This window comes from Sceloporus undulatus, chromosome 3, assembly GCF_019175285.1.
Source record: "Sceloporus undulatus isolate JIND9_A2432 ecotype Alabama chromosome 3, SceUnd_v1.1, whole genome shotgun sequence".
Classification (NCBI taxonomy): domain Eukaryota; kingdom Metazoa; phylum Chordata; class Lepidosauria; order Squamata; family Phrynosomatidae; genus Sceloporus; species Sceloporus undulatus.
In genome coordinates, this window is record NC_056524.1 from 146,324,146 (window position 1) to 146,350,100 (window position 25,955).

The 25,955-nt window shown below is 38.9% G+C and overlaps 1 protein-coding gene across 21 annotated transcripts in view; it reads right to left on the bottom strand.

The window, feature by feature from the left end:
• Positions 1 to 25,955, bottom strand: part of SORBS1 (sorbin and SH3 domain containing 1) — a 204,043-nt gene that overhangs the window by 64,839 nt on the left and 113,249 nt on the right. For all 21 annotated transcript variants that reach the window (XM_042457340.1, XM_042457338.1, XM_042457337.1 and 18 more), the window contains 3 exons: positions 24,617 to 24,737; positions 16,969 to 17,083; positions 7,948 to 8,031 (listed from right to left, as the gene is read on the bottom strand). In XM_042457340.1, coding sequence (XP_042313274.1) covers positions 7,948 to 8,031; positions 16,969 to 17,083; positions 24,617 to 24,737 — 320 coding nt within the window. The remainder of the gene's footprint in view (positions 1 to 7,947; positions 8,032 to 16,968; positions 17,084 to 24,616; positions 24,738 to 25,955) is intronic.

The following is a 25,955-nucleotide window of genomic DNA, read 5'->3' on the forward strand; positions in this document are numbered from 1 at the left end:
CGTTTGAAACTGGAAAGAAGTCTTGAGTGGGTTCTGTCCACTTAAGGTTCTATCCTAGGGCCATTACTCTTCAACATTTTTATCAGTGTCTTAAATGACAGGGTGGAAGAAATCCCTATCAGGTTTGCAGATGATACAATATTGGGAGGGGTGGCTTACACATTACAAGAAAGAACAGAATTCAAAAGGATCTTGATAAATTAAAAAATTGGGCAGAAATTAATAAAAATTCCACCTTCCTTAGGAGGAACTTCTTAGAGGAGGGTAGATTTCAATTAACATTAGAAGGAACATCTTGAAAGTGAGAGCAGTTGGGCAATGAAACCAATCGCCTAAACAGGTGATGGGCTCTCTTTCTATGGACACCTTCAAAAAGAAACAGGACCTGCTGAAAATGCTTTAATGAGATCTTGTATTGAGCAGGGGCTTGGACTCAATGGCCCATTAGGACCATTCCAGCTCTATGGAGGTTATCACACACACTTTATCCCATCATTTTCCCAATGGGATACACGTGTATTCAACTTCAAAGATGGGCCTTACCACATTCTCCCATTGGCACCTGTTGGACAGGATTTTCCAATCCTTGAAAAGCTTTGGAATAAGCCCAGGTTGCATATGGGCTACCAACAGAGGAATGCAGTAAGGCCTATCTTTGAAGTTAAATGTGCATGTATCCCGTCAGGAAAACAATGGGATAAAGTGCATGCAATAATCTCCTAAAATTCTATGCCTAATGATCAAAGCACTAAGTGAAATACACCAACATTAAGTATCTGTTAAGTGTAGCAACAGAATAAACAGGCCAGGGCATTCACCCTTCCCTCATTTCTCCTACTACTAAATAATATTAATAAAATAAATAAAGGATTTGAGAGTGCTATAGAACTATGTTTCTATAGGATTATCTGCCTGCTGGGCAGATATTATGGCTATGTGCTCAGTGCCATGAGGTTCTCAGGAACTGCATTAATTTTCTTGAAGTCAACACTGCTGACTTAGGCCTGATACAGACAGGCAGGAAGGGACGGTGAGATGCTGCCCCTTTCTGTCTTGGATCGACGACATGGCAACCATACAGCCGTGACAATGATCCGCCCCAAAAAGGAGCTGCGAAGGTGTCATTGGCGCATGTCAATGACATGAGCGCGGCACTGCTATGTGAGGACACTGTGCCGCGCTTGCGTCATCATGGCGGCCCCTGTGTGGATGGGAGGCTGACATGATGGTGGCATCCACACAGACTAGGGCTAGGGTTCAGGAGTGTGTGGTCGCTGTGTGCTCCCGAACCCTAGAATCCCCTCCAAGATGCTGCTTCCTGCCCATATGTACCGGGCCTTATAGAGGCTGAGAGAGACAGATAGACTGTCACTGAATCATTAGAAAAGACGATGATGCTAGGAAATGTAGAGAGCAGTGGAAAGAGAGGAAGACTTCATGAATCAGAGAGGCCACAGGACTGAACCTGCAGGACCTGAGCAGAGTAATGGAGGTCACAGAGATGTCTCATCCACAGACTTGCTTTGAGTCAAGGTTGACTCAAGGGCAGTTAACAACAACAGCAACTTACTATTTTCCCTTAATGCCTCATATGAGATGCACCCAATTTAGGGAGACCAGAAGATTTGGCAATATTTATTTTTGCCTAATTTAAAAGAGATCATATACTTGAGACACTATTCAAGAAAGTGATATATGTCATCAAAAAGTGTTACAATCCCTTTTGATCAGTATTTGTTAATAAGGATTTGTTTGCAGAAATGTATCTAGCTGAGTTAGTGTGTATGAATGAATGGAGTGTCCACCTTTGTATGTGTATGAGCGAGTTAGTGCAGCAAGCCCTTGGTATCCATTGGGATTTTGTTTCAGGATCCCCATGGATACTGAAATCAGTCAATGCTCAAGTCCCTTTATATACAATGCTTATATAAAATGGCAAAATCAATGTGTGTTTTTGGAATTTTTTCCAATATTTTCAAGACATGTATGGTTGAATCTGTGGATGCAGATACAGAGGGCCAAATATATGGGATCAAATCTATCTGCACACGTATGTCAGTGAAAGAAGTCCACATGTATGCAAATGAATTGTATGTGCCAAACAAAGATATATACACTACAACAAATTAATTAAAGTTCTGTGGTTTTTATAATCTCTGTTTATTATTTACATTGAACCATTTAAAAATCAACCTAATACTCATTCATTCCACCAGAATAATTAAGTGTCATCAGCAAACATGGGTCTTTAAAAGTGTGAATACTTGGAAAGTTCAAGTGTTCAATTTTCCTTATCCACTCTATCAAGCATGCTTACTGACATCATCAAATAACTCTAAAAGTTTCAAGGAATTACTTTTGCAGGAACTAATCTTCTTCAGAATACTGCAATATGTGTGGTTATTTTAACTTTAAATGGTTTATAATAGGAACAGATAAGCTAAGTGGCATATATTTCCAGAATTTTCCAAAATCCCTTTTTAAAATTGCTATTACAGTGGTCACTTTCTAATTCTTTAAGAAATCTTGGACAAATACCAGCTAGTTCCAAATATAAATTTGTTTTTAATTTGTCAGTAAGACAAATAAGACAATCTAAATCTTTATCTCTTCTGTTTCTCATGCTCCCTCCTTGAAAACATCTGCCCTACATTTTCTACACTAAAGACTGATGTCAATCAGTGGTGTCCCCACCCCTGCTGTCATCCAGTGCAGGAGGAGAAGTGCTGGGGTAGCGGCCAAAAGGGCACACATGGGCCTCTCCTTCACCATGGAGGCAGAGGTATCCTTGTGAGGAGGCTGTCACTGCAGCAAAGCCAAGAGGGGTGCACTTGGCCCTCTCCTCTGCCATGGTAAAGTCAGTAGTAGTGCACTTGACCCTTTCCTCTGCTGTGGCAAAACTAGGAGGGAAATGCTCAGAACGCTCCTCTGCTGCAGCAAAGCTGGAAGAGGCACACTTGGCTCTTTCCTCCTCCACTGCAGTGAAACCAAGGAGAGGGGCAGCAGAAGGAGGGCCCGGTCAGGCTTCACCTCTTTTCTGGGAGCAGGCTGCCCCCCAGCACTCCCTCTGTGACTTCATTAATATTAATTTGTTCATCTCCATTGCAATATCCATGTACTCCAGGATTGGCCATTTCTGAGGGTCTAGGGGCCATTTTTCACCTCTCTCACAACTTGGCAGGCTGAAAAATGATAAAGAGTGCCTCCCCTCCTATCACCAAACTGAGCAAAATAACCTTTAAACAGCAAGTCCCTCATTCCCCCAAGCTTTTGAGGTGCTGTTTGCCATTTCCTAGCCATTGTTTTTGTTGTTGTTGTTGTTGTTGTTGTTGTTGTTATATGCCTTCTGATTTATGGTGGCCCACCCATATAGTTTTCTTGGCAGTTAGTTCATTCAAAGGACGTTTGTCACTGTCTTCCTCTGAGAGAATGAGATTTGGCAAGAGTTTTCATGGCTGAATGGGGATCTGAGCTCTAGGTTCCCAGAGTCCAAAGCCAGCACTGAAATCACTACATCACACTGGCTCTCTCATATGGCTTCCAGCCAAATGTTATATATTTTCCAGAATAGGTTTCAGGAGGATTGGAGGAGGTGGGGGGACAAATTGGTAGGCCATACTTTGCCCCTTGACATATTTAGCTTTATACTTTAACTGTCTTTAACAGCTGCAGCCACTAGTTTTCTCCTTCTAATATAATAAATAATGTTTAAATAATGTTTCATCACTTGTTACTTGTTTATGCAGTTTATTGTCTGTTTGCATTTCTTTCGCTAAACTTTGCTTTTCTTTTTGTTTTCCAAAACTGGAATCAGTCTTCTATTTTCTGCAAAAAGTCTAGAAAACTTCCTTGACTCTTGTTTGTTCTTGGACAAAATCACTCTGTCAGACTTCCTTGTAATTGTCAATTTACCTATAAATTAAATTTGATAACCCTGCAACCACAAATTTTAGTGTTTTAATAATACTTACATCAGGTCCTCAATCTACTGAAATAACTCCAGTTACAGCCCCAATGGGACTGCTGTTGGACAAGCTGTTTAGGCTATCTAGACATTTCACCTCTTTTTCATAACTACATTTATTCAGTCTGCATGAGAGTAACAGAAATAACTAATTACTACAATATTCTTCCTTAAACATTTTGGAGATGGAATGCACAATACGCCTGCATAGTAATCATTTTATGGGGCTGGTTTTATGAGTTTCAACAATTTTGTATAACAATGTGTTACTTTTGAGATTTCTAATTTGACTCAATGCACTCTTTGATGTACAGAACACTGTCAACTACAAAAGACATAAAGAACAGTAATTGAAGGCCACAATAAAACAAAAAGAGAAACAGCTTAAGTGTTTCAAGGCTTAATGGTGCGAATCTATTTTTAATTATCTTTTAATTAGGGGTGATCTTCAGATGGTATTTTGGCATGATGTGTTCTTTTTTAGCTTTGTGTTCTGTGTTCTTTTTTAGCTTTGCTCTTTTTTTTAATATCAACAGTTCATGGTCTATGCCATAATCTGCTCCTGCCTTGTTTTTGCAGAGAGAATGGAGCTTTACTAGCTTCAGCTTTCAGTTATGTAGTCTATTTGATTCTTATATTGGACATAATCTAATATCCAAAAATGTATACAGTTGCCTCTTTGGTTGCTTGAAGAATGTGTTTACGATGACCAAACTGCTTCCTGTGCTGGTGCCACTTCTTGGCAGTACTAACAAGCATTAGCAATGGTGCCAATGCTATTGTCAATGCTCACAGATGTTCCACCAGTGTCACCCCATCCCCCGACTACTGCTGCTGTCCAATAGCTGTTTGGCACATTTAACCTGGCTCCTCAGCAAAGCTTGTCTGAGACTTTTGGGGGTTGGATTGGATGGCCCTTGTGGTCTCTTCCAATTTTATGATTCTATGATTTACCAGCAGCACAGCCTCTTGCTTTACAGAAGCACACAATCCAACTACCACAGAAAGGAAGTGCCATGGTGGCACTACTGACTATTTCACCCTTCCTTCCTTCCTTCCTCTTATAAAACTGCAGCCAGGGATTGTCTATTTTAATTGACTGTACATGACATGCTTCAGGAATCCTTTTGGCTGAGAACCTGTGTTTCCCACTCTCTGGACGGCTGCTCTTGTGGCAAGGGCACATTTGTATGTACATCAGTACTCATGGGGCCTTTAGATTGTTTAATGGGATGTTCTTATCTAGGATTTCCAAAATAACTTTCTTAAAAATGCTCCCTCTTCTGTATAGAGAAACATTTCCATAGGCAGAGGTGAGGAATGTGAATACATGAATGAAGTGATGGCATTGTGAAGAAGAATTTCTAGAAGGCACTAGAAACAGCCTGAGATAAGCAGACTTGTACTAAAGGGACAAGTTCCACTTGAACCAAAGTGCAATCTGTGTTTCATTTATTTGTTACATTTATTTATACCATGTTTATCCTGACCCTCAGGATAGTTGCCATAGTGGCACTATTGACTACTCCCTTCCCAGCCTCCATTTCCTTACATTTCCTTCCTTCCTTCCTTCCTTCCTTCCTTCCTTCCTTCCTTCCTTCCATATAATAGGAAAGACAATCTTTCCTATTATAAATCTGCAGCCAGGGTTTGTCTATTTTAATTGACTGTATATAATCTGCTTCGGGAACCCTTTTGCCTGAGAATAAACTCTTTATTCTGCCTTCAGTAGAAATCACTGGAGTTGAGAACACTCTCCAAAACATAGGACCATTGAGCATTGAGCTTTTAAAAAAATAATAATAACAATAATAATGAATGAACAGTTTACCATCTCAGAACACATGGAGCTTGTCTCCTTACTGTTTTCTGCTTTAACATGCTTTTCAGTACTCTATTCACTAGTAATAACCTGATTCTACATCTCTCACTTTTTTAAGCCAGCCACCTTGAAAATATCCTTCCTTCATGAAATATCAAGAAAATATCCTTCCTCCATGAAAACCAGGCACTTAAAACATTTCCTACAGGATACAAACAAGTCCATCACAGAGCTAGTGGCTAAGTTTCTTTTTTCTGCACAAAGCATGTACAAGTCAATTCTTTCCCCACTGCCATAAAATTCATCTAGTTCTTAAGTTACGTTTTGTAAATTTTAAATGTTTTTAACTGTTTTTATATGTTGTAAGAGTTTTGTTGGGTCTGTGACTGCAGAATAAAAGATTTGATTTGAAAGATCAAGGCATATCTCCCTGTTCTTCGCATAATGTAATGATTTGGGTTGGCATTTGGGGTTGCGTGTGTGTGTGTAAGTTCCATTTTGTATCTAGGCTGCTCATGAAAATCTGTGCTGCGCTGTGCTGAATCTTTATTAGAAACCCACTACCGCCTCATTTTGGCAAGAGACAAGAAAAGCTAAAAAACTGCATTTCACAGCAAAAGGAATTTTGCACCCCCCCCTTCCCTAGTGGTGCCACTGGGGCCAGCTTAATTGCTCTGAGCTCCAGACAATTAGCACTTATTGTGTTAAAAGAGTGTGACTGGGACAGAGACTCAATACCACAAGGAATGAAAACTGTAAGGTGAAACTTGTTGGCATTTGATATTTGCTGTGAAGGTGAGTTTCACCAATAGGATGGAGTGCTGCCTTGTCTTCAGATAGAAACATCTTGAACTGGTTGATATGCAGAATTCTCAAAGACCGAGAAGGTTCAAGAGAACTCCCTCCCTACAAATGTATAACAAATCTGTGGGCTCCCAGACACTTGTATGCACATCCTCCAATTCTTTATCCTTGAAGGGTGAAAGACTTTTCAAAACCTAGACTAAAGCTAAATCTTAATTAAATGAGTAATAGCTGTTGTGGAATGGATTGCCTCAGAAGGTGATTGACTCTCAAGACAGTCTTAGGTGTATATTCCTGCATAGCAGGGGGTTGGCTCTTGCAACTCTTTCCATCTATATGGTTCTAAGAGTGAGGACTGAGGATTCTTAATGGCAGGAGAGAGAGAAAAAATCTAAAAATTATATGAACCACTGAGGTCACAGGCCTCAGCAAGAGTCCTATGCAGATCCTATGCAGGGTCTTCAGGAGGGGACTGATTCAAATTGTCTCTGTCAGTCATCTTAAAGGTCTAGAATGCATTTCATAAGCTATCACTGTAAACTATATGAATAAACATTATTCTGCCTCTATAGGCTCTTGGTCAAAAATATTAATATTTCAAAAATATTAATATTTCAAAAATGTTAATCAGTTTGTCACAATAATTTAATATTAATAAAACCTCAGCAATAAGTAAAACATAAAACTTAAATCGAATCAACCCTTTTATTCTACTGATTGTACCAGGTACATAAGGTTGTATCTTACACCGCAGGCTTTTAGCATGGGACATCACTTCCATATTATGAAATTCCTGTACCTGAAACCCACCTAAAATAGCATGGGAATGATTGTCCTTAAAGTCTGACATTAAGGATACTTCTGGAACTTTGCCATGATGGCAACTTCCTCAGACGATTACACCTGGGAGAAGACTAGCAGCACACAGAGAACAAGGACAGGAGGGCAGAGCAAATTACTGATACCATATGAAATTAATCAGTAAACAATCAATAGTAGTTATTCAAAGACTGAAGACAAGAAATGGCAAGAGCATTTAAAGTTGAAGTTTAAAGTAGCCTTTTTGGTTTTGCTAATTCAGAGAGGCCACTAAAAATGTATATTATGCAGTAGTTACGAGGTTCCTCTTAAATTAGAATATTAAACTGAACTCTGGCATCTGACTATCACTATTACTGACATGAATGAATATATATAGCAACAGCTATACTGCTATGATTTTATGACAAATATCTGCTAATATGACAGGGTCGCTTTTTCTTGTCTTACAATCATACCTATATAATGAGAATGGGAGTGATGTGTTTGTGTAAGTGTCATGTAAGGCAGGTTTATTGATTGTGTCTATGAAACTTACCGGTTTTCCAAACTCCAATTCCGAAAAGAATTTATACCAAGGCTCATTCTTTAAATCTATCTCTTCTGGGCTTATATCCCGAGTCTAAAGGATTTGGTGATATAGGAATGGAAGAAAGAAGTACAACATTATGCAGAGAATACATAGGAAAGAACTGTTAAAGATGCCACATTCTGCACTTTTTTCAATAGTTTATTGGATATTCACCTGGCTGTCTGCACCCCCTTCTTAATTCTACAGCATATGCACTTCCCTGGGAATAGGTTCCACTGAATATAATGCCTACTTCTGAGTAGACATGCATAGGATTACACTGACAGCTACAACAGAAAACATGTTTCCACACTGTAGATGGGGAAACATATTTCTAAGATGTTTTTTTCAGAATAAACAGAAGTATAAGGAATCTCTGAGATAAGTTATGTATTGTTTTAGAAAAGAACAAAGTTGTATGAACTTTGGTTGTGTATTAATCTGTAGTTTTGTATTCCATGGGTATCCTTGCAGCTTTGCCTTCAATGCACAAGCCCTTTCATATGAAGTTCACATAACACGAAGAATCCAGTACAGTGCGCCTGTGTTATACGTGGGTGCGCCTTACACGGCTTCCAGCATATGCTGGAAGCTGTGCTGCAAGAAATGGCACCATGCACCAGAAAGAATGGTGTGTGTGTCCATGGCATGCATGTGGTGCCATGAGCCCCATTGGCTTTAATGGGGCTTGAGGTTACGCGAAATTTCCCTTATGCAGGGGGGTGGTGGGGTCCAGAAAGGATCCCTCACGTAAGGGAAGGGACTACTGTATATGAATTGGACATTCCTCCCTATCCACACTATAGACACTAGCTCAGAGGTTCTCGCCCTTTGATCAGCCAGCTGTTTTGTATTTCAGCTTCCAGAAGCCCCTACCAGTGTGGCCAGCGATGACAGTTTCTAGAAGCCGATGTACAAATCTGGAAGACCAAAGGTTGAGAACCACTGCATTAGATACTGACACACTAAGCATTTGAACAGGACACACTTGTAAAAATTAAACATGCATAGCCCTGAACAGAATGATCAATATCCTGAATAAGTGCTGTACAGTTTGGGTCTCTGCGTACTGAATTTTACACAAAAAACAGACCTTTGGGAAGAGCAAGCAAGATGCTTGCCCAGAGCAACAGGCTGAAGTGATTCTCTTGCTTCAATGCCTATGTGAACTAGCCTGAAAAAAGGCAAATTCTTCAACCTTCCTCTCCCTGCCTGCCCAAGTTCTACAGGTTGTTTAGGTACTAATGACAAATTTGTGATGGAAAAAAAAAGAGAATATCAACTTGAAGTTATAATTGATGGGACAAATTCCAATGGTTAAAAGGAACATTCTGTCTAAAATGTTATTTCCATTTCAAACATTCCCTTTGTTAATTAATGATTTAACTTTGTGGCAGAAAGACTCATCTAAATTTATCTGGCAGGACAAGAAACCAAGAGGAAGACTGAAATTGTTGCAAGACAAGGAAAGGGGAAGATTTGGGATTACCAGATGGTTTACTGAACTCCTGATATTTGTCTCCCCCCCTTGATGGTGGTAGTTAATGTTATACTTATTAGTGTTTTCTTCTTTTTGCTGATCCTTTGCTTTTTAATTCCTACCTCCTCTTTTGTTACTTTTTTTTCTTTTTTTGAGTGTCTTTGTTTTCATTGGACTATATAGGACAGCTGGGAGGAGGTAGAACTACTCAATATCTTCTTTGCCTTGGTCATGTCAAGGCATCTAAGAGTCTGAACATCAGTCAGCAGTGTGACACAGCAGGCTGAAAAGACCAATGCAATCCTAGGCTGCATCAATAGGAGTATAGTGTCTAGATCAAGGGAAGTAATAGTACCACTTTATTATGCTTTGATCAGACCTTACTTTGAATAGTATGTACAATTCTGGTCACCACAATTCAAGTTGACAAGCTGGAGCATGTCCAGAGGAGGGTAACCAAAATGGTGAAAGGTCTGGAAGCCATATACTTTGAGGAGTGGCTTAGGATGCTGGGTAAGTTGAGCATAGAGAAGAGACCATTTAGGGGTGACATGATAGCTATCTTTAAATATTTTAAAGAATGCCATATTGAGGATGCAGCAAACTTTTTTTTCTGTTCCTCCAGAGTCTAGAACACAGAGCAATGGATTCAAACTATAGGAAAGAAATTCCACCTAAACATCAGGAAAAATCTCCTGACAGTAACAGCTGTTCAACAATGGAAGATGCTACCTCGAGTATGGTGGAGTCTCCTCTTTGGAGATTTTTAAGCAGAGCCTGGAGTGCTTTGATTGCATCTTTCTATGGGAGGGGTTAGTCTGGATGGCCCCTGTGGCCTTTACCAACTCTATGACTTTTCCATCACCGTACTGTTTTTAATGCAAGATTAAAATCTTTAAGGGTATTCTTTCTTAAAAGAAAAGTTTTAATATTTCATACTTCTAAACATATTATTTGACAGTTTTACGTATACTAATTTTACTCTTTATGTCTAGATTGTCAGTTGCATTATTGTATTTAATTTTATAACAAAAAGTTTTACAAAAACCTGCATTTATTATTGTTGTTGTTGTTGTTATTGTTATTGTTATTATCCCATGTTTTTCCTGACATTGGGGCTCAAAGCAGATTATGATGTATGCCGTCATTATCTACCCCAACATTTTTAAATAAATAAATAAATAATATTCTTTGCCTAATTTCCAGTTAATGTCATTCATTCTAGGCAAAGCAAAACAAAACAGCATGGTTCACTTTATGACTTTACATGATCCATATGATAAACACCCACCTCGATCCTCAAACAAGAAAGGCGGGATATAAATTATTATTATTATTATTATTATTATTATTATTATTATTATTATTATTTAATGAAAGAAAGCTGTACATTGATTGGGCAAAAATGGGGTGAGAAGAGGGCTGAAGGTGCTCCTCACCTAGCATGGTAACTTATCTCTCTATACATTCTATTGAAATATCCAATTATGTTGCAGTTTCCAGGCAGACAAGAGAAATTTTATACAAATATTCTACTTGCAGATCAGAAGGAAGGTATAAAGCAAGCAGTTGCACAATTCTTTGCAGCTGCCATTGCAAATCATAAAAAGTTTGTTAAACAGATGTAATATGTTATAATATAATCTCATAATCTGTATAGATGGCTTGATTTAACGGTAAAATTTGTAAATGAGGAGGTATGGCCGTATTTTACCATACCATCAAACTAACCTAGTTGGGGACTAAAGTCTAATGAAGTTACCCCAAACAGTTGCATCTGATTAATGACACTTTGTAGTTTAACTCTTGCTTGGACAGGGGATATTACTGTGGTTTTGAACTAATATGTCTTGAATGTGGTGCTCTATTACACAATATGATAGAGTTGTTTGCGAGGTGATGGCAGCCTACTCATTGTTGTGTGTTTACCTGATTGTGCAGCCCTATCCTTACTTTTTATCCTCACTTTTTATATTTCTCATTTGTTTATACTCTCCAATCTGCCTGTACATGAACCTATGGTATAAAACTAAGTTATGTTTTAAATTGGAATTTTGTAATTGTGCTGGCCAAATGGCTGTAATAAAGTTATTATTCTATTGAAATATTATGCTTGCAAGTGAAACAGATGGATTGGGTGCGTGAGGAAAGAAGGCATTGTCTTGCTCTTGATAAAGGGTGAACAAGACTGTCTTGCCTGAGCTTATCTAAAGAGAGAGTTTCTGAAGTACTTCTGAAGTTCATGCCAGAAAATTGTCCATGGATTGCCATGAAAAATGGAACACTAAGGCCCCAAACAGGAGTAGTGAAAATCCGCTCCTAGCTGGCAGCCCATTTGGGACTGTGGCAGTGGCCCACTGTGAGAGCGGGCTGTGCAATCACTGCAGTCCCCAGCCAATTGTGGGCTGATCACAGGTGGAGCAGCCAGAGGCTGCTCCTTCATACCTGTCTGCTTTGCCTCATCGTCAACAATAGTAGGGTGGGTATCATATAGAGATAGATAACATCATATTGCACTAAAGACATGTGAATGAAGCTTAATGTGGATGTATATGTGCTTTCATATCACCTGTCAATTTATAGCAATCCCATGAATTTCATAGGTTTTTCTTAGGCAACGAATACACTGAGGTCACAGAGGTGATTTTACCCATTCTTTCCTCTGAAATATAGCCTACAGCACTTTTTGACATTCTCCCATCCAAGTACTAACCAGAGCTTATCCTGCTCAGCTTTCAAGATTAGATGAGATCTGGTGCCTTTAAGATATACAGTACTCTGTCTAGAGCAAAATGGAACTTTCAAGACTCCTAGCTTTCTAGCTGATGAATATTTTCCAAATGTAAGTTACAATTTTGCTTGAGCTGTTTCACCCGCTCTTTATCTTTGCAGAACATGGCATTTTAACAGCATATTGATATGTGAGAAAGTCTTTGTGGGAAAGTTTTTGTCATAACTGGCAAACAGACCTGAAGAATGGAATTTGAAATTAAAAAGGATACAGTAAGAGAGAGTATGTTATTGGTAAATTCCTAAGCATAATGGATAGACAGACTGTTGTGTTGGATCACCAACATTTATAACATGAATAAATGTTAAAAAGTCAGACAAAACTACTAAAGAGGAGAAATTAGAGAGAAAAAGAACAGACTGATGGCTAGGAAAGGCACCCCTTTTTGAGCCCACAGACTAATTTAAGGCAAAAAGGAACCCCAAATGATGCAAACATTATTCACTGAATAAACCGATTCAAGCTTATTTAAATATTTAATTGCAGAGATGCATTCCAAAGGTGCTGAAAGAATGAAAGGCTTTTTATTTTACTGTATTGGTGGCTAAAAGATATTCATGCCAAGCATTCATTTGTTCATTTACTCATTCATGGTATTTTCATACTGGCCCATAATCAAAATTCTGGGCAGCATAATTTAAAATGGTTAGACCCCAATAGGGACCCCTGGTGGCGCAGTGGTTAAATGCCTGTACTGCAGCCATTCACTCAAAACCACAAGGTTGCGAGTTCAAGACCAGCAAAAGGGCCCAAGCTCGACTCAGGCTTGCATCCTTCCGAGGTTGCTAAAATGAGTACCCAGACTGTTGGGGGCAAATTAGCTTACTTGCTAATTAGCTTACTTGCTGTTCACCGCTATGATCTTTGGAATAGCAGTATATAAATAAAACAAATTATTATTATTATTAATATAAAAGGGGGAAATCCAATTATAGTATAAAACACAACAAAATGTAAGTAAACAAATTGTTTTGAATGATGTCAGAACACTCTGTAGGTTTTCTTACATTTTAAAATCATTTCTAATCCAACATTCCACACAGCACTTCAATAGGGCTTCCAATTAGTGTGCAGCACCAAATACGGTGCCTTTCTCACCTTCAGCACAACACCAAGTATTAAAGTGAGTGTTACAACAAGTGAGATTAAATGTGCCTGACTCCTGGGCTTGAAGTTTCCCCATGCCCCCCTCCCCCCATTTTTCTTTTTGATTGAAAAGTGGACATAGTCTCCCCCATTCCAGATCAGTATGGCATAAAAAGAGGACAGCCTTTCCCTTTGAACTCCACTTTCTTTGGCAAAGTGCCCTCCAGCTGCTATTTGCCTGAAGTACTGCTATGGTGTGTATGATTTTTCAGTGAGAAAATATTACATACTTTCCTCCATGGTGCCCATTAAGGATGGCAGGGCAGAGGCCCCTAGAATTGAAACCAATGGTTCACCAGAGGTTGAGGCAACTAGAACAATGAGCAAAAGCAATTTGCCAATGCTGCAGCACGCTGTCTGTTATTAAAAATGGAAATAAAACAAAGTCTCACACTGAAACAAAGGCAACTTGCAAACAAGTAGATCACTGCAAGAAATGAAAATTTGGGTGTGAGCCCAACAATATCCTGAAGTACTGTTCTGCACTTGTATTTGTCTGGAACACAAGGAACACATCATGTTTAAAGCAAAATCATGGCAAGATATTGGCTGATTCCCAGCACACCATCAAAAGTACTACTACATATGGTCCACCAGCTAATCATTACATAGTACTTAAAATCTAACACAATCACCCAACTCCATTCCCTCTCAGAATGAAAAGGAAGGCAATTTATACAATTTATACATGGGATTATGCACAAATCAGAATATTATATTATATATGATATTATTGATTATATGATCAGCATGCTGAGCTCATAATGATATCATATTTACAATAAACATTCAATTAAAAATGAGAAAAGGGGGTGGGAAAAGTTTAAGTTCACAGCTTCTTTAAAATAATCACTAAGCCAGTTACTCTCTCACTCTCTCTCTCTCTCTCTCTCTCTCTCTCTCTCTCTCTCTCTCATCTTGTTTCTATATATATCAGACCAGAACTTGGAAAAAATAGGCTATGATTCTGTGTTTGGAGATATATTGTAAATTTGTGATATGCCAATACTATAAAACATCTCTCCCCAAAGTCTCACTTTCTTCCTTGGCTTTTTCCTTCCAAAACTATGCAGAGAGCTGTGGGCAGCTGGAAAACATTTGGATATGTCACTATAGCCAGATGGATGGTGACAACATGATTTTCCAGTACCTCTGGAGAACTCGTGGGATACTCTAGAAGATGAATTCACCATTTTGTGTCTGGTTATAGCCACAGAAGACAAAAGCTCCTCTGCCATTCCTTGCTCTCCCCCAGCTGTGGACACAGAGGGCCGCACAAATGAGTTTCAGTGCTTGTGCAGAATAGTCTGGTGTAAATCCAACCTATACCATAATGAAGAGCTGCACAGGTGTAAGTTGGATTTACCCTTGTATGTGATGCCTTATTCTTTTAGACTGCATCTCCCAGACTTCCAAGGTAGCATGTGGAAATGTTGTATAGGAGCTGTAGTCCAGAATATTAAATTTTCTAAGTTCTGACACAAATTTCATTCTCAATGAGAGAAAGATTTTAACTCTGTAAGGTTTTATAAAGAATCAAATCACTTGCACAGCTAGCCCACAACTCTCTCTGCTTAATCAAAGATTTTTCTCAGACCTATTATTTGAGATCTCAACTGAACGCTACATTAAATGCAGTTGTCAGTTATTTTCTTTTTTTATTCACAAGTACTTTGCAGGATCTAATACTGAAGTAGACCCATAGGCAGGTGTGAGAGGTTTAAATCTCCCCTCCAACCATTTTTCAGCTCCCTCTTTGAGCAGGAGCTTTAAAAAGGAAAAAGGAAAAAGGAAAAAAGCACCCTTCAGTGACAACAAAGGAAGTTTTTTGCTTTTTTTTGGAAGCACACACACAGGTAGTTCTAAAAACAATTGCAGGAAGGTTTACATCTCACCTGCCTGTACATAGTGGGCCTTATGGAGGATGGTCTTATTTATTTTTTAAAAATGATATTTAGTGCATATTGCTAATTTAACATAGCATGCAACATTGAGAGTCTTTTTTTAGCTGGCTCTGCCACTGATTCAATTGGAGCCTTTGGCATGCAAACCACACATTCCTTCTCAGAGGTGTGTTTCCTCCAATGCAATGCAGATACAAAGACATCAGGTCCTCTCATCTCCCATACCATACGCAGCTTTCTCATATTCTTTTATGACATCAGATTATTGGCACAGCAAATGTCTTTTTGCAACAGTAAAAACATGCAAGATCTAAAAACTTTAACCCTAATTTAAATTCCACAGCAGAGGAATGTAATATAAAACAAAATGTGCATCTAGAAGTATCAAAGATTTTTTCCAATACAAATTAAGACATTGTAACACATCAAACCAAAAAGAAGTAATCACATAGATCTCAGGAGTAATCACTCAGATCGTAAAGTAAAGAGATGTTACACACTGAAGGTAGGACAGGTTTGCATTGGTTAAGTTGCCCAGAAAAATGTAACTCTGTTCCATTTCATCTCAAACTTTATTAATGTCAAATGTCAATTTGCTGATTCTTCCTGTAAAGGTGTAAAGACAACATGTTTCTTTCTTTTTTTAAAGTTAAACTTAACTTTAAGGACTTTTTGTGAAAATTACATGTAAGTAAAAAAGCTTTGTGCAGAAATAGTAAATATCCTGTTTAACACACACATTTTTCTGAAGTCGAAGCTTTTTACAGCTGGTATCCATAGTTTTTTGTGGTTTTGGGGGCTATGAGGTCATGTTCTAGTTTATTCCTGGCATTTCTCAGCAGACAATGGTTGACTAATTAAACAGATATCATGAGGCCTTGCCATTCAACAACACACAGACAAACATGTAAACCACTACCTCTCAACCAACAGTACATGTACCCCACTCTCTTCCGTGCCAGCATTCTCTGAAGATGCCAGCCACAGCTGCTGGTGAAACATCAGGAATAAATTCTTCTAGAACACGGCCTCATAGCTCGAAAAACCCACAAAAAACTACATACATTTTTTCTTCTGTAAAACTCAATTTTTTTTGTACAAATGAAGTATTCACCAAAATTCCCTAAAATGTAAAACAATACCCAAAATGTAGAAAAACTCAGACTCTTACCTAGTAAAGAGATTTTCTTAAAAATTATTTGCTCTTGAAACTAGTGAAAATTTACATTCCCTCCTCTGCTGTTCACTGTTGACTAAGTGAATGAATTTACAAAATGCTGACCACAGAGCTGGGAGTCAAATGAGAACAACAAACAGAACCTAAAAATTATCCTAGTTTAACTTTGAAATGTTGCCAAAATGTGCCTAATGAGCCAATTTAAATTTTACAGTTGCTCAATATCTACATCGGATAGCTAAAAAGGAAGGCAGTAAAAATCCGGTGCTCTGTATGAATGTTTGTGATGTCAAAACTGGATTGCATGTGTAGCAAGTGAACTACACTGAAGGCAAAAATCTTCCAAGGAATTCAGCATGCTTCATCCAACTAGCCAGTTGTCTTTACACTACTCAGGATATTGAGATGTTAAATATATTTGAAATGGACATCTAAAAACCTAGTGCACTAGTAAAATGCATATAAAAACATAGGATGAAATCAACATTACCAAATTTTCATTGGCCAGAACTGAGGACTTCCCTGGCTGATATTCATATATGCTTTTAGGTTCAGCATGGTATTTTCTTGTGTCCACCTTTTTGTCTGGAGGTTCCCAGTCAGTCCTGGGGAAAAAACAACCAATATGTCAGAAATTACATTTTCTTTGAAAAATTAATCCTAGTTTGATGCAGCAACAGAGTAGAATGATTCATCTCATGCTCTTTTTGTGTACTATCTAGTTCACATTGTTCTGAAGGAGTGTGGAGGGTTTCAATGAATTCCTCATCACTGATTTGCTAAAATATAATCCCACTTGTCAAAAATCCTCTGGCATCCTTAAGTAAACTGTTCTTGTTGTGAGCCTTCAAGTAATTTCCAACTAATGGTAGCCATAAGGCCAACTATCACAGGGTTTTCTTGGCAAGATTTGTTCACAGGGGGTTTGCCTTTGCCTTCCTCCGAGGCTGAGAACATGTGACTTGCCCAAGGTCGGCCAGTGGGTTTCCATGGCTGAGTGGGGATTTGAACCCTAGTCTCCGAGTTGTAGTCTTCAAAAGGGGAGGAAGAGAGGATCCCAACAATTATCGTCCAGTTAGTCTGACATCGATACCAGGAAAGATTCTAGAGCAGATCATTAAACAGAGAGTCTGTGAACATCTAGAAAGCAATGCTATAATCACAAAAAGTCAACATGGGTTTCAGAGAAAGAAGTCATGCCAGACAAACCTGATCTCTTTCTTTGATAAAATTACCAGCTTGGTATACTGTGAATATAGTATACAGTATCTTGATTTCAGTAAGGCTTTTCACAGGGTTCCCCACGACATTCTTGCAAACAAGCTAGTGAAATGTGGGCTAGACAAAGTAACGGTTACATGGATTTGTAATCGGTTGACTGGCTGAACCCAGTGGCTGCTCATCAATGGCTCTTTTTCATCCTGGAGAGAAGTGACCAGTGGGGTCCCACAGGACTGTGTCCTGGGCCCAGTGCTATTCAACATCTTTATCAATGACTTGGATGACAGAATTGGGAGCACACTTATCAAATTTGCAGATGACACCAAATTAGGAGTAGTAGTTAACACCCCAGAGGACAGGATAAAAATTTAAAATGACCTGAATAAACTAGAAAGTTGGGCCACAGCTAACAAAACGAACTTCAACAGGAAGAAATGTAAGGTACTGCACCTAGGGCGGACAAATAAAATGCACAGATATAGGATGGGGGACACCTGGCTGAACAAGACTACATGTGAAAGGGATCTGGGAGTCCAAGTAGACCACAAGTTGAACATGAGTCAACAGTGCGATGCGGCAGCTAACAAGGCCAATGCGATTTTAAGCTGCATCAGTAAAAGTATAGTATTTAGATTAAGGGAAGTAATAGTGCCACTCTATTCTGCTTTGGTCAGGCCCCACCTGGAATATTGTGTCCAGTTCTGGGCGCCACAATTTAAAAAGGATGTTGAAAAACTGGAACGTGTCTAAAGGAGGGCGACTAAAATGGTGAAGGGTCTAGAAACCATGTCCTATGAGAAACGACTTAAGGAGCTGGGGATGTTTAGCCTGGAGAAGAGAAGGTTAAGAGGTGATATGATAGCCCTGTTTAAGTATTTGAAGAGATGTCATACGGAGGAGGGAGCTGACTTGTTTTCAGCTGCTCCAGAGACTAGGACCCAGAGCAATGGATGCAGGAAAAGAGATTCCAACTCAACATTAGGAAGAACTTCCTGACAGTAAGGGCTGTTCAACAGTGGAACAAACTCCCTCGGAGTGTAGTGGAGTCTCCTTCCTTGGAGGTCTTTAAGCAGAGGCTGGATGGCCATCTGTCAGGGATGCTTTGATTGAGAGTTCCTGCATGGCAGGGGGTTGCAGTCTCTTCCAACTCTATGATTCTATGATTCTAGTCCAGTGCCCAAACCTTTACACGATGCTGGCTCTCTGTAATATTGTTTTATGTTTTATGTTTAGCACCAACACAGCTAATATTAGAACAAATTCAAAAATATTTTACATTTAATTTAAAGGAAGAACATCATGTAAAGTAATTGAGATGATGCTAAAAGCTTTTCTCAGTGATGTTTCTGTAAATATCTCATCCCTTTTTAATTAGTGAAGAGTTAAAAACAGTAAAGAGTTATTACAGTGCGCCCGCGTCATACATGGGCGTGCCTTACGCAGCTTCTAGCACACGCTAAAAGCCGCACTAGAAAAAGCCCTGGAATGCCCTGGAAGAAGCAATAAGGTACATGCCCATGGCATGTGCGCTGCACTGCAGGCATAAGCCTCATTATTTCTAAAGGGGCTCCAGCATATGTGGAACTTCCCTTATACGGGGGCGGGGGGGGGGGGTCCAAAATGATCCCCTGTGTAAGGGAAGGGCCCACTGTACAAACTACAGTTAGATATAGCAGATCTTATATTCTGAAGCTCATGCAAGTGTGAGAAACAGAATTTCTAAAACAAACATATTTTGAGAAAGGTAATCCAGGCAAATAAAATATTGTTGTCCTCAATAAAACATAACTGGCAAATAAAGAAAGGTCAGTGTGACAGGCATGGGATTAGACTCCTCTCAAAAATGTAGGCTTGTAGTTTAGTCACATTATCTCATGATATGTCCAAAGTACAATGCAGTCTTTCCCACACACACCCATTAGCAGGGCTTAGGCGTGCAGCCTGCTGGCAAAAAACAAAACAAAACATGAATATAGGCCTGCTTTTTTTTTACCTAAAATAACACTTTTCTAGGCATCTGTAGGTCCTCCAGAATGACTCTATGGTCAACCTCTGGTAGAAGATAATAGAATTGCACTTGAGGACCAACAGGTGCCTAGAGGGAACATATTTTTTTAGTTTCTAGAGCAAATACAGTACTGTAATATAATGTTTGCAAATACCATACTCAGATTTGGGAATGCTTAACATGCAAATGTGGAGTAATGAATGTACTTCAGTTTAGTCACTTTGGCTTCTAATGAGAAGGCAGGGTTTCCTGTTTCCAGTGAACCAATTCATCCATTCGAGATCATGTACTGCCTACTACTATTTGTTTTCCTTGGGAACAGCAAAGAATATTGATTAGCACCCTAAGAACGTTTTGGAGGATGGTACTCTTTGGTTCCAGTGCTAAGTGGAAGGCGTCTTGTTGAATCACAGTGAGTTTCTCTAACCTGAAAAACCTTGGGAATAAAATGTAGAACTAATGAGGCATTTGCACAATGTTTAACAAACTCCTCTTCTGCACTGGTCACAGGGCCAATTGCTCTGTGGTTGAGAAAGTATCAGCAAATGCCTACAGCCTTCATCCCATTCAGGTATTCTGCAACGGAGCAAAAGGCTCTCTTCAGTGTACACAAAACCAGAACCATGAATGCAACTGTGCAACATCTAGTGTGCAAGAATAAAGAGAACTATTATAATGATCACTACAGAGAGTTAGAGGACTATAAGAAAAAAGGAAGAACAAGAGACCTCTTCCACAAAATCCAAGGATCATAGAGTTGGAAGGGAGCACAAGGGCCATCCAGTCCAACCCCCTGCTATGCAGGAACTCACAATAAAGCACCCCTGAGAGATGGCCATCCAGCCTCTGTTTAAATACCTTGAAAGAAGGAGACTCCACTACACTCTGAGTGAGTGTGTTCTACTGTCAAACAACTCTTACTGTCAAGAAGTTCCTCCTAATGTTGAGGTGGAATCTTTTTTCCTGTAGCTTCCATCCATTCTCTGTGTTCTAGTCTCTGGAGCAGCAGAAAACAAGCTTGACCCATCCTCAATGTGACATCGCTTCAAATAATTAAATAGGACTATCATATCACCTCTTAAACATCTCTTCTCCAAGCTAAACATACCCAACTCCCTAAGTCTTTCCTCATAAGGCATGATTTCCAGAACTTTCACCATTTTGGTTGCCCTCCTCTGGACACATTCCAGGTTCTCAACATCCTTTTTTAATTATGGTACTGGACACAGTATTCCAGGTGAGGCCTGACCAAAGCAGAATAGACTGGCACTATTACTTCCCTTCATTTGGACACTATACCTCTATTGATGCAGCTTAGAATCACATTGGTCTTTTTAGCTGCTGCATCACACTGTTGACACATGTTCAACTTGTGGTCTACTAGGACTCCTAGATCCCAAAGTGAAATTGAAACCAAGGGCTGGAATGTTCTATGACAAGGAAAATAACATACTACAAGATCAAGAAGAAATAAAAATATGTTGGATACAATACACGGACAAGTTATATAAAAGAGATGAAAAAACGAATGGCACATGGAGCAAAGAACTATACAAGGATGAACCCCAAATTCTAAAAAGTGAAGTAAAAGTGACAATAAGATTACTTGGGAAAAATAAATCACTAAGACCAGACTATATTCCAGTTGAACTGCTACAATCCGCACTGACAGAATCAACTCTAATGCTAACCAATATAGACAAATAAATATGGAAAACAAAATGGTGGCCATTAGATTGGAAACAGCTGGGAGTTTCTCAAAAGGGAGATACTGAAGACACAATTTCGAACAGTTCCAGTGAGGAAGAAAAATGAGAGATGTCTCAAGAAACCAGGATGGATGACTAAGGAACTTTCAACTGAGCTAAGTTTTAAACAGGACATGTATAAGAAATGGAAAAATGAGGAAATCACCAAAGAGGAATTCAAACAAATAGCAAGCATGTGTAGAGATAAAGTCAGAAAAGCTAAAGCGCAGAATGAACACAGGCTTGCTAGAGAGGTTAAGAACAATAAAAAGGACTTTTTTGGACATGTCCCCAGCAAAAGGAAGAATAAGGAAATGACAGGGCCACTGTGTGGAGGAGATGGCAAAACGCTAACAAGGGACAGAGAAAAGGCAGAATTACTCAACACTTTCTTTCCCTCTGTGTTCTCAGAAAAGGCAAAGGGTGCTCAACCTGAGAAAAATGGAGCAGAGGACAGAATAGGAGAATTTCAGCACAGAATAAGTAAAGAGATAGTACAGGAATACCTGTTTAATCTAAACGAATACAAGTCTCCAGAAACAGATGAACTACATCCAAGGGTATTAAAAGAACTGGCAAATGTACTATCGGAGCCATTGGCAATAATCTTTGAGAACTCCTGGGGAACAGGAGAAGTCCCAGCAGACTGGAGGAGGGCAAACATTGTCCCCATCTTCAAAAAGGGAAAAAAAGAGGATCCCAACAATTATTGTCCAGTCAGTCTGACATCAATACCAGGAAAGATTCTAGAGCAGATCATTAAACAGAGAGTCTGTGAACATCTAGAAATAATGCCATAATCACAAAAAGTCAACATGGGATTCAGAGAAAGAAATCATGCCAGACAAATCTGATTTCTTTTTTTGATAAATTACCAGCTTAGTAGATGAAGGGAATGCTATGGATATAGTATATCTTGATTTCAGCAAGGCCTTTGACAAAGTTTCCCATGACATTCTTGCAAAGAAGCTTGTAAAATGTGGGTTAAAAAAGGCAACTGTTACATGGATTTGTAACTGATTGACTGGTCAAACCCAAAGGATGCTCAACAATGGCTCCTTTTCATCCTGGAGAGAAGTGACCAGTGGGGTCCCACAGGGCTCTGTCCTGGGCCCAGTGTTGTTCAACATCTTTATAAATGACTTGGAGGACAAAATTGGGGTCATACTTATCAAATTTGCAGATGACACCAAATTAGGAGGAGTAGCTAATACCTCAGAGGACAGGATAAAAATTCAAAATGACCTGAATAGACTACAAAGCTGGGCCAAAGCTAACAAAATGAAATTCAACACGGAGAAATGTAAGGTACTGCACTTAGGGCGGAAAAATGAAATGCACAGATATAGGATGGGAGACACCTGGCTAAAGGAAACTATGTGTGAAAGGGATTTAGGAGTTGAAGTAGACCACAAGTTGAACATGAGTCAATAGTGCGATGTGGCAGCTAACAAAGCCAATGCAATTTTAGGTTGCATCAATAAAAGTATAGTGTCTCTAGATCAAAAGAAGTAATAGTGCCACTCTATTCTGCTTTGGTCAGGCCCCACCTGGAATACTGTGTCTAGTTCTGGGCATCACGATTCAAAAAGGATGTTGAGAAATTGGAGTGTGTCCAAAGGAGAGTGACTGAAATGTTGAAGGGCTGAGAAACCATGCCCTATGAGGAACAATTTAGGGAGCTGGGGATGTTTAGCCTGGAGAAGAGAAGGTTAAGAGGTGATATGATAGCCCTGTTTAAATATTTGAAGGGATGTCATACTGAGGAAGGATCAACCTTGTTTTCTCCTGCTCCAGAGAACAGGACCCGGAACAATGGATGCAAGCTACAAGATAAGAGATTCCACCTCAACATTAGGAGGAACTTCCTGACAGTAAGGGCTGTTCTGCAGTGGAACACACCCCCTTGGCGTGTAGTGGAGTCTCCTTCCCTGGACGTCTTTAAACAGAGGCTGGATGGTAATGTGTTGGGGATGCTTTGACTGAGCGTTCCTGCATGGCAGGGGGTTGGGCTGGATGGTCCTTGTGGTGTCTTCCAATTCTATGATTCTATGATTCTAGGTTAGATGGCCATCTTTCCGGAGTGCTTAATTTGTGTAGTCCTGCATGGCACAGTTGGATTAGATGGTCTTTGAGGTCTTTCCCAACCTTATGATTCTATGAAAGATGCCTTCAGTTACTGCTGTGATCCTATAAACACTTACCTGGAAACAGTGTGACTTACTTATGAGTAAGTATTGACAGGATTGCATTGTTAAAATGCTAAAAGGGAATATCCTACATAAAGAATAATCTGTGTTTTAGAATGCTACACCAGTTCTTTTAACAACTCTGAAATAAAGGTGGAACAAAGTGACAATTTTTCAGTGAAATACCAAGGATGTAAACTCACATTACAAATGCCAAACAAGAAAGGAAGCTTGAACTTTCAGAATCTTGTGTTATAGTATTATATAAATCTATTTAAGACATGATAGAAAGTAACAGGCTGATACCAATAAGTGGACTGGGTCATATCAAACATTCCAGAGTTAACCAAAAGTTCAATGTACTCCTACATCATGTTTTGCAACTGTATATTCATCTGGTGGCAGTGTTGCGTGTTGTTGTTTACATAGTCCATCTCTAGTTTCCTTCTTGGTAGTGGGAAACTTAGCAACTATCATTCATGTTATTCATAACATCAAACTTGTTCCAAGTGGGACAACATTTCAAAAGTGTTTAAACCCTCAGCTAGCACAGTATTTTAAGTCTGCAGAGGGCAGTGGAACAGCATAAACATACAACTTGTTTTGTATCAGCTGCACTAACTTTTAGATTTCAAGTTTATTTCAAGATACTGTCATGTCCTTAAACCTAAATGATCAGCACCTGTCATACATTTTACAGATGATATCATGGTGGTGGTGGTGGTGGGAGACTGTGGTGCAATGTGTACATTAAGACTGCAATACTAAATATGCTTACTTGGATTTAATTCAGTTTGAATCAATGGGAGGTAGTAAATTAGTGCCTTTAGATTCAGTGACTGACAAAACATTATATAAAAAAGAACAGCTCTTGTAATGGCTCTTAAATTGCCCTCACTTGGTTAAATTAGTCACATTGTGTTACACATCCTTTGTCCAAGACAGACCTTAATGATTTTGAACATGTGTTACCTCTCAGAGCTTGGTTTCAGAGATGAGGAACGAGTAGGCAGTGGCAGAGTGGCAGATCTCTTCACGACCTTCTCTGTAGTGATTGTATCATTCTCACTCTTGGAACGGGGAACTGATCTTGCTTCGAATGGTGATTTAAAAAGATATGTTAAGTTAGGAAGGAAAATAATAGGGCCAACAATCTAAAATGTTAGGGGATTTTGCAGAGATATGAAAATTAGTAGAAAAGGATTAACTAATATCAGGGGGGGGAAGCTTTAAACCATAATTTAGATACATTTATATTCAATGGGGATATTTACTACTGTATTATATTTAGGGTAAAATATATCTATTTAAGATAGCCTTCGTGTTTCTCCTACTGGAATTGTTCTCTCTTATCACTGCTCAAAACAGTGCAGCTGTTATTATCAACGTTCTTCATATGTTGCTGACTGTCAAAGCAGTTTGATTATTTTATACTCTCCGCAGCATCCATGCAGCCTATTAACTGTTCTATCTGGTCCAATGAGATAGGAGATCTTTAATGGATCTCCATTTATGTCAGCAATCAATCCCCTCCCATTATGTTCTTGGAGATAGCATAAACAAACGAGGTATAGTAAAATCTTTGCTTTTGGTTCCTTTCTTTCAGTTTACATCAAACAGTTGCCATCACAGATTACATTAGCCATTGCAGCACCTGCTATGGGTTTATTATCAGTCAATTCTGCTATAATAATAATAATAATAATAATAATAATAATAATAATAATAATAAATTTTTATCCTGTCTCTCCTACAGTATCAGGATAAATCTTTGCACTAGATGGTATCTAGGCTCTCAGTAACAGACACACACAGACACACACACAAATTCTGATTTCTATTTCAGAATTTATATTTTATATATATTTTTCAACCCCATTTTTTACGTTTTCATGGCTTAAATTTAGCAATTTAAACCCAAATCAGTGTTCAGTCTGTAACACTGTTCTTACTCCCTTACTGTATTCTTGTATTTGTGGAACTGAATTTTAGTGGCTCAGGATATTTGGATACATGCATCTTTAAGATTATGGCATATATACAATTACTAGTCCCAACTAGAGGAAATCCATCGAATCAATAGAATTTACATGTGTTTTATCTTATCATTCAGCAATTGATTCAATGAGGTCAACTCGCGTTGTAACTAGCTAGGGAATTTAAGCATACAGTATTTTGTGTAGTATAGGAAAAAGATATCTGAATTATATTTTAAGAGTTTTTCTTTTGGTCCTTACTTCACATGGATTTCAAATGTTTCTGCAACCTTCTAAATTCTCCAAATATCACAGTTATGAGAAATATCTCATTT